The 16,768-nt window shown below is 50.9% G+C and overlaps 1 protein-coding gene across 1 annotated transcript; it reads right to left on the reverse strand.

The window, feature by feature from the left end:
• Positions 1-2,629: 2,629 nt before the first annotated feature.
• On the reverse strand, positions 2,630-16,676 carry KCTD2 (potassium channel tetramerization domain containing 2). Its single transcript, XM_002696210.4, has 6 exons — positions 16,281-16,676; positions 14,508-14,616; positions 12,282-12,373; positions 8,101-8,196; positions 6,600-6,725; positions 2,630-5,253 (listed from the first exon to the last, which is right to left on the reverse strand). Exons 1-6 carry the CDS (start codon positions 16,620-16,622, stop codon positions 5,224-5,226), a joined length of 795 nt encoding a protein of 264 aa, XP_002696256.2. The 5' UTR covers positions 16,623-16,676; the 3' UTR covers positions 2,630-5,223.
• Between the last annotated feature and the right edge of the window lie 92 nt (positions 16,677-16,768).

Here is a 16,768-nt window from a genome sequence, read left to right on the forward strand (position 1 = left end):
GAAAAACAATTTAATTGCATTATATAGTATTAAACTGACTTCACAGAGTTAACAGTTCACTCCAGGGGAAAGCTTCATGGATGAGAATCCTTCTGCATGGTATGATTCTTATAAAAAATTTAGCTTTGGCCTGCCACCTGGGCTCATGACTGAGCAGATGCAGTGGAACTGAAGTGATCTGTAAACAGTGCCATATAGAGCCTCCAGCAAGTCCCAACGGGAGACTCACCATGCAGACTCCAGGGTTTCGGAATAGACCCGTGACTCCTTTTACAGCGACTCTCCTTTTGAGGGCTTCCCAGGTGGATCAGTGGCAGAGAGTCTGCCTGTAATGCGGGAGACCCGGATTCCATCCCTGGGTCAGGAAGATCCTCTGGAGAAGGGCAAGGCAACCCACCCAGTATTCTTGCTTGGAGAATTCCATTGACCAAGGAGCCTGGCGGGTACAAAGAGTCGGGCACGATGGAGCGACTAATTCTTTTTTTTTTTCTTTCTTCTCCTTTTGAGAAACAGTCCCTGCTCCCTCATCATGGGAATCAAGAGACCATACGGTCTGAGTTGCCCATCAAAACCTACAAAGCTAATTTGAGGGGTAATTAACATAGACCAGAAATAGATGTGACTGTCTCTCAGACCTGGGAACAATGACTGTTTGCAGTGTCTTATGTTAGGGCTTAACAGGCGGATTCTTTACCACTGATCCACTTGGGAAGTCCTCAAAAGGCTTCCCTGGTGGCTCAGAGAGTAAAGTCGTCTGTCTGCAATGTGGGAGACCTGGGTTCGATCCCTAGGTCAGGAAGATCCCCTGGAGAAGGAAATGGCAACACACTCCAGTATTGCCTGGAGAATCCCATGGATAGAGGAGCCTGGTGGGCTGCAGTCCATGGGGTCTCAAAGAGTCCGACACGACTGAGCGACTTCACTTTCACTTTCATGTTAGGGGAGAGGGTAAGATTGTCTTTGTGTAAAGAATAGCTGCATCTTGTCACATGGAGGCATAAAGTTATTCTTACCATTTTGTATGAAGTTCAAATATGCATAGAAGTGAGTTTATAGATACTGAGCAGCCCCGGCTGTGGTTCGTCTCAGTCCCAACCCACCCAGACTGCTGGGTGCTGCTGGGGCTGAGAAGCTGCCGTAAGGGACGTGCGAGGGAGCTGGAGGGAGAGAGATGAGTCCCTTCCTGTTATCAGAGCAACCACAGCAATGCAGCTTCACTCTGGCAGCAACAGCTGGTCCCAGCAGTGCGGTGAGCCCCCGTCGGCAGCCTCCCTCGCAGGGCCCCTCCTTGACGGTACGCATTGTACGGATTTCTTTGCCATTCCCCAACCAGGGATGGAACCTGGTCCCACTGCAGTGCAAGTGCAGAGTCTTAAGCACTGGACCACCAGGCAAGTCCCGCCTCAACCTTCCGTTTTTCTTTCTTTTTAAAAATTTATTTTTGGCTGTGCTGGTTCTTCACGCTGTGCAGGCTTTCTCTAGTTGGCGGTGAATGGGGCTACTCTCTAGTGGTCGTGTGCGAGCTTCTCACTGGCCTCTGCTATTGCGGAGCACGGGTTCAATAGTTGTGATGTGTCGGCTCAATTGCTGCTCCCCATGTGGAAATCTTCCTGGATCAGGGATCGAACCTGTGTCTCCTGCCTTGGCAGGTGGATTGTTTACTAATGAGCCATCACGGAAACCCTGCATCTTGACCTTTTAATAATGCCAACCTCTTTTCTTTGCTCCCCAGAATTGGGAACAAATGGGCTTCCCAGGTAGCTCAGTGGTAAAGAATCCACCTGCGATGCAGGAGACCTGGGTTTGATCTCTGGGTCAGGAAGATCCCCTGGAAGAGCAAATGGCAACCCATTCTAGTCATTCTTGCCTGGGAAACCCCATGGACAGAGGAGCCTGGTGGGCTACAGTCCACGGGGTCATAGAGTCGGCCACAACAAACAGGCACACTCACTTGGGAGCAGTAACTCTGTCCTGCGATCCCCATGGCTGTGACACCCGAGTCCCCCAGGCCTTTTCCTTTCCCTCCCATTTACCACTGCTGTGGCCTCTTGTTGGAGCTGTTACAGCCACAGCCCTTCTCAGTACTCTTCTCTGTACATACCTCCTCCCCAGCTGTCAGCGCCCTGTAGGAGGGACGACCTAACTCCTTCAGAAGATCCCACATCCTGCCCAATGACTTAGGGATCAACACTTAAACTTGTGTGACTGGATTCTCACCTCACGTTCTTCCTCATCCTCCTGGCAGAGAAAATGAGCACCCCATCACCTGTTCTCTTCCAGGAAGACTTTTTTCCCTTAAAGCCCATCTCCTACTTCTCCCCATCTCCTTCCTGCTCTCCTGCAGGAAGCCCATCTGTCCCACCTTCTGTCCCTTGGCACTCTCTGGTCCTTTCAGATGCAGTGGAATGAAAGCCAGGAGAAAGAAGGTCCAGCCCCTTCCCTCCTCCCCGCCCCCCCCAGGCAGTCTTAGCAGCAGGAAAAAGGAGGACTCTGTAAGCAACTCTGCTAGAAAAGGGTGCAGTGACATTCATCTCCTGAGGACAGTGTGAGAATCATCAATGTTGAGTGACAGGACTCCAGGAGCTCTGAGTATTGAGAACTACACACCAGAGGTTTCAAGATTCAGAAGTCTGTTTCATGTCTTTATTGACAAGGGGGGGCGGGGAAAGGGTCACAGCATTTCAGACTTTATTCAAAGACACAAACGGCAACAAAGGGCACCCACAAGTGACAGGTATGGTCCCTAAGGCCTGGCTCTAAGGCCATCCCGGAGGGTGTGGGTGACTTCTCAGCCCTTCCCCTCAGCATGTCTCCTCCTCCTCTATGCCTCACGGACACCCCTGAGATCAGTTAGAACTGTGCATAAACAAAGCCACTCCAGAGGAGGCTGGGCCCTGCTGGCCAGCGTCACCCACGTGGCGGCCCTGGGCAGCAGGAGAGCGTGGGGCACTGCTCACGTGACCCCCCAGCCAATGGCTGGGCCTCTCTCTGGAGCGGTCAGCCAGGCTCTCCCTGAGGGAGCCGGCTTTCAGGAAAAAAATACCAACTTGGTTCACGAAGGGCTTGGGTAAAATACTTCCCCAGAAACCTTAAGAAACAATCCCTCTCAGATTCCTGGAGCGCTGAAACAACTGAGACTGTTGCTGGGTGGCCGGGGGAGGGAACCTGGGGAAAGGCGGCCTGCTGGTCCCTCTGAGCGCTCAGCGAGGGTCGCGCCGGTCTTCGCAGACTCCACGGCAGACCCGTGAGAAGCTTGATGAGAAAGACGCGTCCAGAGGGCCTGGCCCCCTCTGCCCTCCAGCCTCCTCGCTCCTGCTTGCTGACTTGGGACCAGAGGCTGGTTTTCAGATGAGCCCCAGACAAGCAGGTCTGCTTGGGCTTGCGGCCCCAGACACCAAGGCTTGCCTCCTTTCAGTCTGATGGTGCTAACTCCCACTGACCAGAGCTCCTCACCCACCATCCTCTGGTTGATGGCAGCTTTTCCTTGACGTGTTCAATTCTTTTTCCCCGTGAAAGAGGTCAGGATGGACACCTGCAACCATTCTGCAGGGGTAACTGTTTATTGTAGGTAGCAGTTCCTCTAACATTTTACAGCTGTAAGAGTCCTGGGCACGGGCCAGACGTCCGTGGTGCTGACATGCACGTTCACACTGGGGTGTAGACACAGTGTGTCAGCAGGCACCCCGGACACACACTTCTCCCCTACTCTACACACAGACGTGTGAGGGCAACATGAGGTTCCTGTCTGGGCAGGGGCCGGTCACAGGCTCGAAAGACACTTGGCACAGTCGATAGTCACTTTAAAGCAACCCTGACCCCAGAGCCATGCGGTGAGCAGCTGAGCTGGGGGGCAAAGGGAACCTCAGCTTAGAAGGAGCCACGGGCTTGAGGGATCTTTTATGAACAAAGCGCTCCCCACAGGCACCTCCCCTTCTCTGGACCACCTGCCATACTAGGAAAGTCACCCAGGGAAAAGCCAGGGCTCTCTGGCCCCTTTGAGCTCCATGACTGCTCACCAAGACTCGGAAGCTCAGACAGCAATCCAGTTACGAGCTCTGAGGCTTGGCTCCTGAGTCAAACACTGGATCTTAGATGCCTCAGCCCCCACAGAAGGAAGTGGCGGTGAGGGCTGGGTCAGATGAGGGGGTCCTGGGCCCGCCCGTCAAATGCACATACACACAGCGGATGGCAGGGGCTCACGACCACTGCCAAGGCCAGAAACCAAGAAGAGACACAAGTATCACACTTTCGATCAAGGCATTTCTAAGAGACATCACAAAAACACGCCACTTTTGATACTACAGACTACATTTGGCAACTTTCGGAGAAAACGGCTGTCTCCACCCCAAGGCATCAGAGGGTCCAAAATCCCTTTATCCTCGGCCCCAGTTTAAAAAGTCAGGGAAGGAAGACGGGCCAACAGAGGGCAGGCAAAAGCTACAGAAGCAGTTACACCAGCTACCTACAGTGCCCCCCAGTCTGTCTGTCTGACTCCGTGCAGGATACCGCCTGCCTTGAACCTCTTCTTGGGGAGAAGGTGAGCTATCTGGGGCCGGGGGACGGGGTGCCAGCTGCTGGAGAGAAATGAGGCAAGCCAAACATGGGGCAGCTGGTAGCCTGAATCCAGAGCTGCGACCCCCCCATCCTCCCCTCCTCAAAGAGGCTTTGTTCATAGGAATGTGGGGGTGCTCTGGCGACTCTATCCCTCACCGAAACCTCAATTCAACAGCCTAAACCAGACTCTGCGTCTGCTGCGGTAGTCTGGGGTGTGTGGGAGAGAAAGGTGGCGTGATGAAGCGACTGCCCGTGTCCAACAGGGCACACTCAGGTGAAAACGTGGCACAGCTCAGGACAACCCTCTTGCACACGCTCCGGCTTCCAGGAAGTACAGCATCTGCAAGGACCTAGGGCTTCCTCCTCCCCGCCCCATCCTGAGACAAGCTCCACCTGGGAACCCAGCCCAGTGCTCTTGGAGAGGTTTGTCACAACACCGGCTAAGAAAAGAAAAGCAGGTTTCTGAGAAGGTACTGTGCAGCTGAAAGCGGCATCTGTCTTCGGGTTCCTGTGGATGGGGGTGTGGCTCCTTTGGTTTTGACCAGAACTCTCCTCCACTGGGGGCCAGGCGCGGCTTGGCTTGGCAGTAGCTCGGTTACTGTACAGGAGCGAGACTGAATTTCACAGACGTGCTCGGCTGGGCGCGCTCGTCACTGACGACTCGGGAGTTTACATCCGAGACCCTCTCTCCTGAAGAATCTGGAAGGGCAAGACGGGGGAGACAGGCTTGGACTCTGGGCATGCACTGCTCTTAGGTGGGGTGGCTTCCCAGCCCACTGAGGGAGGACAAAGAGACCAGAGTCACTTTTCACTGGGCCCGGTGGAGCAGCAGCAGGATGACCTGTTACCCTGGGAAGCGAGGCAGCACCCCTGAAGCACTGCAGTATGAAGACGCTGGGGCAGGGCTTATGTGCTGCAGGGCCACCTCCCCTGAGCAAAAGGACACATCCAGCTCACCACACGTGGCGGAGGACCACCGCAGGCGGAGGAGGACCACCTCCCCTGAGCGGAGGGACACAGGCCAACTCACTACACTTGGTGGAGGATCACCACAGGGAGAAGGATCACCGCACAGGGAGGAGGACCACCTCACGCAGAGGAGGATCACCTCCCCTGAGTGGAGGGACACAGGCCAGCTCACTACACTTGGAGGAGGATCACCGCACAGGGAGGAGGACCACCTCACGCGGAGGAGGCCCACCGCACAGGGAGGAGGCCCACCGCACAGGGAGGAGGACCACCGCACAGGGAGGAGGACCACCTCCCCTGAGCAGAAGGACACAGGCCAGCCCACCACACGTGGAGGAGGACCAGCCCACCACACGTGGAGGAGGACCACCTCCCCTGAGCGGAAAGACACTTCCGGCTCACCGTAGGCGGAGGATCACCGTAGTTGGAGGATCACCGCAGGTGGTGGAGGATCACCGCAGGCGGAGGAGGACCACCGCAGGCGGAGGAGGACCACCTCACGCGGAGGAGGACCACCACACACAGTGAAGGATCACCTCACATGGAGGAGGACAACCTCCCCAGAGCAGGACACAGGCCGGGCTCACCACACACTGATGACGGAGAAGCACTGTGGGTGTGTGTGTGAGGGGCATAGTGGAGGAAGGACAGAACAGTGTGCCACAAGCTCCCAGTAACCTCAGGGAGTTGGGGTGCGGGGGGTGTCACAGAGTTAACCCAACACCTTTTCTCTTGAGAGAGAGAGAACAATTTCAAACTATAAAGGCAAAATACTTTCAACTCTGAGTTTCAGAATTCTCACCTTACAGGAATCAGTGGCCATTAGTTTTTCTTTTTCACTGATTTGCAGAGCCTGGGAAAAGACTACCCTACTTTAGTTCATGTGTCCTAAACTAAAAGCCTATGTCACTGCTTCAAAAATCCTGGTTTAAATGACATTAGTCAAAGGGCCAAAATGAAGGGGAAATGCAAAGCTGGCTTGAGAAGGAAGGGAAGAAGCAGAGAGCAGCAGTTCAGGTGGGGCAGAGCAGGGCTGGGAGCACAGTCAGGGACAAACGCCGGGCAGGGCGGCTCACCTTCGCCTTCTCGCTCGGCTCGATGACAATGCCGTTGGTAGAATTATTTAGTTCTCTGGAGACAACACAGAGGAACTCTGCCTGATCCTCATTCCCATAGTTATAGGAGGATCCGATGCTGATTAGCTGATCAGAAAAGAACACGGTCAACATACAAACAGGGATCTTAAAATATTTGCCACACGAATCAAACCCTCTTCCTGACTGAGTTTTGTTTTGCTTCTCAAAGGACAAAGAATTTGCTGGGACTATCAAGGCCCCAGGGGATACATGGATCCCAGTTATTCACCAGAGCATCACGACAAGGGTTTCCTGCTGTGGCCTGGCTTCCATCCCTGGCTGGGAACTAAGCCATGCAGCACAGCCAACCGACCAAACAAAAAAACCACTAATTCTTAAAAAAACAAACAAACAACTTTGTCTTTAAAATTTTATACCACAGAAAAAATACTTCTGAAGGGGAAGTATGACATTTTGCAACCCACAGCTGAACAAGAATGAGGCGCACACAGAATTGGTTCCGCCGTGGAAGACAGCTGTGAGGAGCCACCCAGTATTGGTGCTGAAGACAGAGAAGCCCATGTTTGGTCTACAATGTAATACTGTTAACCCAGTAACTGTCCTTTAAGGTAACTATATGGTTACAGTTCAGCTGACCTCTTAAACTCTATGTAGAAACAAGCATGATTCATTGAATTTATAATACCATCGTTCGAGTCATGCTCAGCCTCCCGTGTGTTTTGAAGACAATAGATGAACAACTCTGCCATCTAATGGAAGAAAACCGTAAAATCCTGGTTCTCAGATGCTTTGTTTCGATGCTGTGGTGGTGAGCACAAAGCTAAAGGACAGAAACCCACAGGCTGACGGGGAAGGACCTTGCCAGGCTCCAGCTCGTCTGAGCCCTTCATGCCATGCCTGCTCACCACGCCGCGTGAACAGGGAGGGTCACTGTTAAACCCTGGTCTTCTTCAGCTACTTATTCTAGGATGTGTGAACAAAGCACTTTTGAAAGGAATCCCTGAAGGGGAAAAAACCCAAAGAGGCACTTTCAAGCCTAAAGAAGCTGGCTGGCTCCCTCTGGGCAGAATCACGCGGAAGTTCTGATCTGAAGCCTGGAGACAGGACACCATTCTCAGTCTCACCCAGCTCATCACATCCTACCATGCAGAGTCCACACAGAAGGGCTCTTTTCCCCTAGCCCTACCCAATTCCTAGGGTGAGTTAACTGGCTACAGATGGTGACAGAGTGTGGGCTCCTAGGCTGAGATACACCTTATGAAACGTTGTTTAGTTGCTAAGTCGTGTCCGACTCTTTTGCAACCCCATGGACTGTCACACACCAGGCTCCTCTGTCCATGGGATTCTCCAGGCAAGAATACTGGAGTGGGTTGCCATTCTCTTCTCCAGGGGATCTTCCCAACCCAGGGATCTATGTCTCCTGCATTGGCAGGTGGATTCTTCACTACTGAGCCACCAGGGAAGCCCCAAGAAACATTACCTGTTCGAATTTCCAACCATCGGACATAGTGGATACCATCTGCGTGAGCTCCTCCTCTTGGCATTGCAGGACTCGGTACACGTGCTTCACGGGGCCCTGCGACAACCACACACAGGCTCTGAGCAACAGTTTCAAGGACACAACAGTTTGCAGCTGCCTTGGTGAAGCTCTTCAGAAGAATAAAGACTGGAAAGGAGTGTGCTTGGAATTTTTTTCTTGGCAGCCACCCACTACCCCCTTTCAAGCCACTCTGTAGTTTCTCAATAAAAACTTATCCAAGGAAAGAAAGAAAGAAAATATAGGGTCCAAGAACATGAATAAAACAAAATAATCTTGAACTTCAGAAGTATGAATTATGTGAGCGACCATACTGATAAACTTATGACTTCATCTATTTCCCAAAGGAGAAAAGAGTAAAATTACTCAGGACAAAAAGGTCGCATTTTCTTCTTCAGTCTGTATAGCTGATACACACGCTGAGAAGGATACCTTGTATGGAAGCACTACACTAACAGGGGCTCTCCAGCGTACCAATGTTCAGGCTGTCCTACCCCGGCTGAAGCCACCTGAAACTGTTTCAGTGCTACATGGTAACGTTCCTGTGACAGACAAGCGTATAATAAAAACACATACTTGGCCTTGTCAGTGGTTCCTGGCACAGACCTCTGAAAAACTACGTCAACTCCCGAGCTGCAGCAGGGTCTTTTGTATGCTAATCAGCTGGTCACCAGAAAGACCCAGCGGGTTAGAGGGTTAGAACTTGTGGCCCCACTCCCTGACCATGGGGGAGAGAGGAGAGACCAGAGATTGAGTTCAATCACCAAAGGCCAATGATACAGACAGCCTTTCCTACCAAATGAACCATCCTGAAGAACCCCTAAATGATGGGGTTCCGGGAGCTTCCAAGTTGGCAAACACATCCATGTGCTTGGTGGGGAGTAATGGATGCTGGGGACTACACGGGGACAGAGGACCCTTTAGGCCTTCACCCCATGAATCTCTGCATCTGGCTGTTCATTTATATCCTTCATAATAAACTATAGTAAGTATAGCATTTCCCGAGTTGCACCAATTATTCTAGTGAATTACTGAACATGAAGAAGGCATTGTGGGAACCCAGATCCCAACTAGCATCCATGCCCCGGGAGTCTGACACTGACTCTGGGTGGTCGGTGTCAGGACAGAACCGAACTGTTGATCACCTGGAGGGTGTCAAAGATGAGAAAGGTCGTGTGCTGGCCAGACTCAACTCTCTAAAACATAAGCTAGATCAGGAAGCCAAAAGGCTGAGCAACTGGGACGGATACCCCAGAGCCGCAGCACGAAGGCCCCCATGCTTGACCTGTGTCAACACTTGTGACCTGGCCCACAGGGAATGAGAAGCCGGTTGTGAGACGGCTAAGGTGGCTGCAGGGAAGCAGGCTCGCCAGATGTGTTCCTGTTCACAGGACAATTCCAGGCGCACAGGACTCGGTATTTAGCAGTCAGGGACCATCGGGGTTGGGTCCAAAGCTGCACACTTACTGCCCATCTGAGAGGGTGAGAGAACCAAACAGCAGCCCAGGTTCAGAACAACGGCGCCCGGTCATAGAGCGAGGGTCAGTTACCTTCTATCAGATTTTAAGACAATCTGGACCATTTTCTTAAGAATGATGAAAACTTAGCCCATTTTTAAAAATGATGAGTTGGCTTCAGCTGTCTGGAAAATCAGAACAATTTGGGAAATAGTCGATGAACAAAAGTAGCTACTAAGTACCGTGGGCTACAGGCCCCAAGTGCTGTACCCTTCTCTTCTAGTCTTTTCTGCAGTCCTGGAAGGCAGGCATTGGATTCTTTCTAGACGGAGGACACTGGTGTTCAGGGCACAATATCTTGCCCAAGCAGTGTGATGACTAAGTGGACTGGAGGTAGAGCTGGGATATGAGCCCACATCTGCCTGACAACACTACAGTCTTTCTTGTATACTTTGTCCTTCTGAACGAGGTTCCATTCAATAAGGTGCTAAGATGAAAAAAAAGAAAATTCCTTCCATATAAAATACAGGACAAATCCTGTGACAGTTTCAATCACCCCAGCTGCGCAGTGGGGTCGCACAGAGTCGGACATGACTGATTCGACTTAGCAGCAGCAGGAGCAGCTGCGCAGTGCAGGAACGACCAGGCGTTTCACACTGTAAGATGCAGAGCATCACGAAGACCCGACAGTGGCCGCACTGTCCAAGTCCCAGTTATCTGAGATAACCGTAACGCCTCTTCTTTACTCTCCTCTTCCCAAGTAAACCATCATCACTCTCAAATGCACCAAGATCCATCTCACAACAAAAAACGCTTCCGGGGATAGCAGAGTAACAGGATGGTGGCAGCCACTGAAGAGAAGCGAGGCCACTGAGAAAAAGTGGGGGAGGCCCTCTACATCCCGGGCTTTACCCGACTGCCTGCCAGGCGCGTCTTCTTTCAACAAAGACAAGGTGAAGGAGATACCGAGCTTGAGGAGACAGCCACGGAAATCCACACGCAGGCTTAAGGTGATGTGGGACAAATGTAAAAGGGGACGTCTTTGAACGACATCAAACCCACTGCCCACCCAGAGTCCCACTAAATAAAGGGGACAGGTGGAAAGATCAGTTAACATCAAAAGGGGCTTGACATTCCTAGAATAAAAAAGCTTCCAGCTAGGTATAAATCCATTAGCCTCAAAACCGAAAAAACTAACTTAATTACTGTCATCAAATAAAAACCTCACAGCACTCTCAAGGAATTCACTGACGGCGAAGAACTGAGAGTGTTCAGGTGCCACGATTTGAATGGTTTCAAATTTTATACTTGATGGTATCGTTAAAACTTATATTAAGCATCAAAGGTTTGTTTTTTTGTTTAATGTGAAAAACAGGATGGATGAGATTCGCAGAACGTCTAAGCTATCACATATCTGTCAGAGTGAAGGAAGCCACGTAAATACACCAGGAGACGGCAAAAAAAATTGGTGATGCTAGATCATACTTCACATGGTAACCTGCAAACCAACTGTGAGTTCATCTCTGAACATTAAAAAGGAGCCTTTCATCCCAGGTTTCAGCACCAAAAAAAAAAAAAAGCCTTTCAGCCACTGGCCAGATGGAGAAGAACTAAATGATTAGGCCTCCTTTCCACCTTTGCAAAGTGCTGGAGATAAAACGGAGAACAGACTTCATTATCATAGGGGTCAGGTGTTCATCCAGATAATTCCATTCAGAGCCAGAAAGAAATTTGATTCATGAAGTCTAACACAGAACATGCAAGGAACAAGTTTCTACTTTTGAAATTCTGTATTGCGATAGATCTCAAGAAAGCAACCATCACCAGTATCGGATGGGACAGGAAACAAGTCATGCTGGAGTCGGACTCTGTCCCATTAGTGCAGTTAAACCCTCTTAAAATACCGGCCTGTTTTTCCTGCTAGACTTTAAGCTTCTTGAGGGCATGGCCCTCCTATCAGTCGGGGTCCCCAGGGCCTAAGAGAAGTTATCGTGGCTACTTGCTTGAGACTGACGACGGGTGATGTGCCATGAGACGAGCTGAGTGTGCCCCACTGCCTTCCCTGCTCTAACTACACAGCAAATTCGGTTGGATTTTTGTCACCAAATCTACTAAGAAAATCCAGACTTCCTAAAAGAAAGAGAAGCTTGATATTACTTTCTTAGAAGCGTGATTCACAAGCCATGTGCGAAGTCTATGCCATGCCAGTGTGTGTTAGCAGCTGGCTGTTGACACGGTCATAGGCTGAAGGCTGGTCCTCACAGAGAAGCCACCAGGTAAACAGGTAGAAGCAAGGCCTCACTCAGCCCCCACGTGGACACGGAGGGAGGCAGATGCTCTGCTGGAGAGAACAGGCTTTGAACCTCAAGTACGGCGACTCCTCCCACTGCCAGATGGCGAGCAGCCACTATTTCCCGTTCTTCTAAGGGGACACGGGCCTGTTTCGTTCTCTTTGTGATTTCGCCTCTGTTTCCCTGTTCTGAACAAGTCTGGCAGAATATGTGCTGCCTGTCTGGCAGATGGACCGTATGCCACACGGAGACCTCCGGCTCACAGGGGAGACGCAGGGCTCTCAAACGTTACACTGTCTGTTTCTGATCACCCCAGACATGGGGACAAAGACTGACACATGGGACATTTTCCCCTTAAGAGCTCAAAACCCATTACCTGTGAAGTTCTGTTCTCGTTGTCCCGTATTCTTTCCTTAACCAGTCGCACAAGAGATGCAATGTTGTAAAACTCCGCTTCCTCCAGCACGCCTAGAAGGAAGACCAACCTGTGGTCAGAGGTGTGTGAAGTCCCCAGAAAACAGCAGAAAGAGGCTGGAGAACACGTGCTTGCTAAGAACTGCATCTTTCACTGCAAGTCTAGTCTCCCTCCTGCAGCCTCGGGAACGCTCCTTTGCCGTTTGCTGGGTGTCTGTGACCTTTTCCCCAACATCAGTGAGGCAGGCGAAAGGCTGCTCCGTTTACTGTTTCGCCCCTGCGGTTTCCCACCTGCCACCTTCCCTGGCTCTTCCTGCTCCTGCCCATCAGCTGCAGGACGCCTTAACCATATGTCACTCAGTTCCTGGAGCTAGTCCCGCTGGACAACTCCTGAGCTTGCAATTTCTACCCAGTCTGTCCTAAAAGTGACCAATGTCTCTCTGTTTAAGTGTAAATTTATGTGGACCAGTAAAGCAATTATCCTTTAATTTAAAATAAATAAAATTTTTTAAAAAGAAAAAATTATGTGGACCAAATTTAACAAGATGATTATCTGAACCGTGTAAAAAGCAGTCAATGAAAGAATCCCATGCACAGGACTTCCCTGGAAGTCCAGTCATTAGGATTCGGTGCTTTCATGGCCGAGGGCCCAGGTTCAATCTCTGGTCAGGGAACTAAGATACTGCAAGCTGTGTGGCATGTCCACAAAAAAAAAAAAGAATCCCATGCTTAACAAAATCAAAGACCTGGGACAGGACAACTAAAGGGGATGTGTGATCCTGGTCCAGGAAAAAAAGTTGCTATAAAGACTTTTGTTGAAACAATTGACCAAATTAGAATGTTAGCTATAGTTAAAGTGTTTATCAATATTAAATGTCCTGAATTTGATAACTATATGGTGGTTACGTGAGAGAATGTCCTTGCTCTTGAGAAATAGACCATGAAGCACTAAGGGGTCAAGTCTGTAATCTAGACTCAAGAAGTTCAGAAATAAAACTGTGGAAAGGGGAGAGGAAGGAGCGGGGAGGAGGAGGAGAGAGATGAATGAATGATAATGCAAATATAACCCAAACTGTTGATTTTGGTGAATCTGGATAAAGGGAGTTCTTTGTACTATTCTTGCCCTTCAAAATCATTTTTTTAAGGCATTAGAAAAGGTGCTTAAGATTCTTCTTTTGAAGAAACAAAGACTACCCATGAGCTGGTAATTGCTGTGGATGGTACCATTCCAGTTACTTTGTATGCATTTGAAATGTTAAGAAAAAAAAGGGGGGGGGGCATTAAAAATAAAAAGGGAGACCGATTCCTCTTTTGACTGGTTGTAACAGCAGTGTTCTTCAGCCGTTTCATTAGCAAGCACGGCCATTTCAGCTTTCTTATGCGGAGAGAATGCTCCCAGGTTAGGGTGCCCTGCATTAAGGGACAGGCTCCCATCTTAACTGAATGTCTCAGTGAGACGAAGATAGCCTTTTAGAAAGACGTCTAGACCCACTTATAGTTCAAGTGCCCTACAAACCAAAAGGATGAGTCAACTAATGATGCCCCTGACAATGGGCTGGAGAATGAATTAGGTCAGATGCAAAAATCTACAAGGAAGCATGAGACCAGTCTTAAAGAAATGAGGCCAAGCCTTCATTATTATTTCTTCTTCTTTTTTTTTTTACTGCTGCAAGTTCAAACTAAAATTGAAAGAATAAATACCTAAATGTCAGAGATTTGCTGTTTCAGGCTGTGGATATTCACTGCTAGTAATAAGTCAATGTAAAAAGAGGTCTTGATAATTTTGCAGGTCCAGAAAAAACTCTACCTCCAAAGCTGAGCTGTGTCTCTTCCCAAAGGAGGATGAGAACAACGGGACTCCTCCAAGACCCTCTCAGACTAGAGGAGGTGACTGGAGGCTCCCTGCTTATATTTAAAAAGCTTTGCTTCCTGTGCACCTGAGCCTGCTAAAAATCTCAAAATTCAAATCTCAGGACTTCCCTGGTGGTCCAGTGGCTAAGACTCCACACTCCCAATGCAGAGGGCACAGGTTCAATCCCTAGTCAGGGAACCAAGAGCCCACATGTCACACAGCATAGCCCTCCCGCCACCAGAAAAAAAACCTGTGAAAAATACATTCCAATCTATGAAACAGCTTTAAAGACTTGACCTGAATTTTGAAGATGCCCAGCACAAACAGCGTCCTTACCTTCTTCTGCCAACTCCTTTGTGATGATGAGCTTCCCGTGGCGGAGGTAGTTTAGGATCGGACCAAAGTAGGTGGGGTCCCTGTCAATCAGGTAGGCCCCCGTCTCGTCCTGCCGACCAAACACAAGGGATCACCGTGGAGCTTTCATGCTAAGTTAGGGCAGGGTCTCCACCAGTCTGTCACAATTCACACGTGAGAGGGCAAGTTCTATTAGGTGTTTATCACTAACTACTGGCAAGAAGCCTAGCTTTAGGGGTCTTGTACTTCAAGATCATTTCTGGGAGGGTGTTGCAGATGTATAGTCATATTCATTATCTAGGCATTGACTTGAACTTCTAAAATTTTTACTCAGACACGATTACCAGTCTTTTCTCAGCCTTTTGGGTAAGATCAAGCGTAGATACAATTACCAACATTCTTCCTGTGGGATATTTGTTATAAAGAAACAGAGGAAGAAAATGCCATAGCTGCGTGATCTAAATTTCTGCTTGAGACAGACATTCTGACTTCTCTATTGTCCCTGAATCACATTCCTAATTCTAAGAAAACCTCTGTTTATTTGGCAGTGCTCCTGAGCTGAGGGCCAACGGCAGTGGGAGTCTGCGTTGGCAGTTGTAACTCACACACTCCAGATCTGTGCCCAGAGGAAGCTTGGCATGGCCGGGACTTGGCTCTGAGCAATTTTAATCCTACTCATCTTTACAGTAAAGGGAACAAGAAGAAACTGGCTTCTACTGCAACAAAGAAGATTCAGGACAGATAAAATCGTTCCTTTATAATAAGCAAGGTTTTGGAAAACTCCTTAAGTTAGGGCAGGACAGTGTGCCTTCAATCTGAGATTACAGGAGAGGTAGCAGATGAATAAATGAAACTAACCAATGTTTACTTAACCCTTACTCTGTTGCAAGGGAACAGTTAAGTGCTACATGGGATACAGGCGATGCAGGCAACAGTCAATGCTTTTAAATCAGAAACTAAAAGATGAACGTGTAAAGTTAAAAAAAAACCAAACAGCTCAAACTGAAAATGGGTTAAGCGTCTTGTCACCTCTCAACTCTTTGGTTAGCAGCCATGCATCTTGCCCAACAGTACTCTTTGGGTTTCATTTTCCCTGGTCTTAATCCTTCAGCTTAGGTTTGCATTGGCAAAGGACAACCTCTTTTCTAGGAATGTATCTGAGCTCAAACCGGGACCTAAAACAGTGACAGTTACCAGATACGAGCCCAGGACCGCAGGAAAGAAGTGTGGGATCATGACAAGCGCTTCCTGCAACTGTCGAAGCCATCATCACACCCAAGCTTTCACCCAACTTGGCAGAGGGGTCCGAGCGGAAGTCTCAGAAAGCTAGCTACCTGGATGCCTTAGCTCGCCCTGACCCAATTCTGGATGCGTCTGCCATAGGCAATGAGGGTCTTGACGAGGAACCAGGGAAACGAGGAAGTCAGGGGAAAACTCAGGCAGACCTGAGGGGCTGGGATGAGGTGCAGAGAGGAAGGGGAGAAGGGGTGTGGAGCGGACGCTCGCGGGTGAAGGCAGGCACAGCGCGGGGAAGCAGCCGCTGAGAACGAAGGGTGCGGTCAGAGAGAAAGTCTGCGTACGTCTGGGGCTGGGGCAGAAAAGCCCCCAGGGCTGGCTGGCTGGGAAAGACGAGGAGGAGGGGGTCCCGGCCCCAGGCGCCCTCCGGAGAGAAGAGCGTCGCAGGAAATCCGGGGACCAGCCTGGGAGGAACGAGGGGGTCCGAAGGCCGGGGGCGCGCCCGAGGGCGGGGCGCACCTTGTCCGAGTCCAGCTCCGGGTCCTCCTGGCAGCAGAGGCGGCAGAGAAAAGACTTGGGCTCCCGGCCTAGGGTCTGCCTGGTGGTCACGAAGTAGGTGCCGCCCACGTTCAGCCGGACCCAGCGGGCCGCGCCACCGCCCCCTGTCCGCTCCGGCGGCCCGGGACCCGGCTCCAGCGGCTGCGCGGCGGCGGCGGGGGGCGGGCGGCCGTGCCCGCGGGGCGTGGGGCCAGCGGGGCGAGGGCTGGGGGGCCCGCGGCCCGAGCCGCCTCCATCGCCCAGCCCGCTCCCGCCGCCCCCTCCCAGCCCCGCCATGGCCGGGTCGAGCTGCAGCTCCGCCATCTTGGGCCGCCGCCGCCGCCGCCGCTTGCTGCCCGCGCGCCGCCGGGCCGGCCCATCTCTCGGCAGGGAGAGCCGGGCCGGCCCATCGGCGGGGGTGGGGCCGCGGGAGAGGGACGGGAGCACCCCCAACCAGCGTCCGCGTCCCC

The sequence above is a fragment of the Bos taurus genome, chromosome 19 (assembly GCF_002263795.3).
Source record: "Bos taurus isolate L1 Dominette 01449 registration number 42190680 breed Hereford chromosome 19, ARS-UCD2.0, whole genome shotgun sequence".
NCBI classification, from domain to species: domain Eukaryota; kingdom Metazoa; phylum Chordata; class Mammalia; order Artiodactyla; family Bovidae; genus Bos; species Bos taurus.

Excerpts from the sequence above, each read along its gene's own strand:
- KCTD2 (XM_002696210.4), bottom strand. The coding sequence starts at position 16,622 with ATGGCGGAGCTGCAGCTCGACCCGGCCATGGCGGGGCTGGGAGGGGGC. Across the intron at positions 14,617-16,280 it reads CGGAGCTGGACTCGGACAAG|GACGAGACGGGGGCCTACCT; the intron begins GTGCGCCCCGCC and ends TTTGGTCGGCAG. Across the intron at positions 12,374-14,507 it reads AAAGGAGTTGGCAGAAGAAG|GCGTGCTGGAGGAAGCGGAG; the intron begins GTAAGGACGCTG and ends TCTTCCTTCTAG.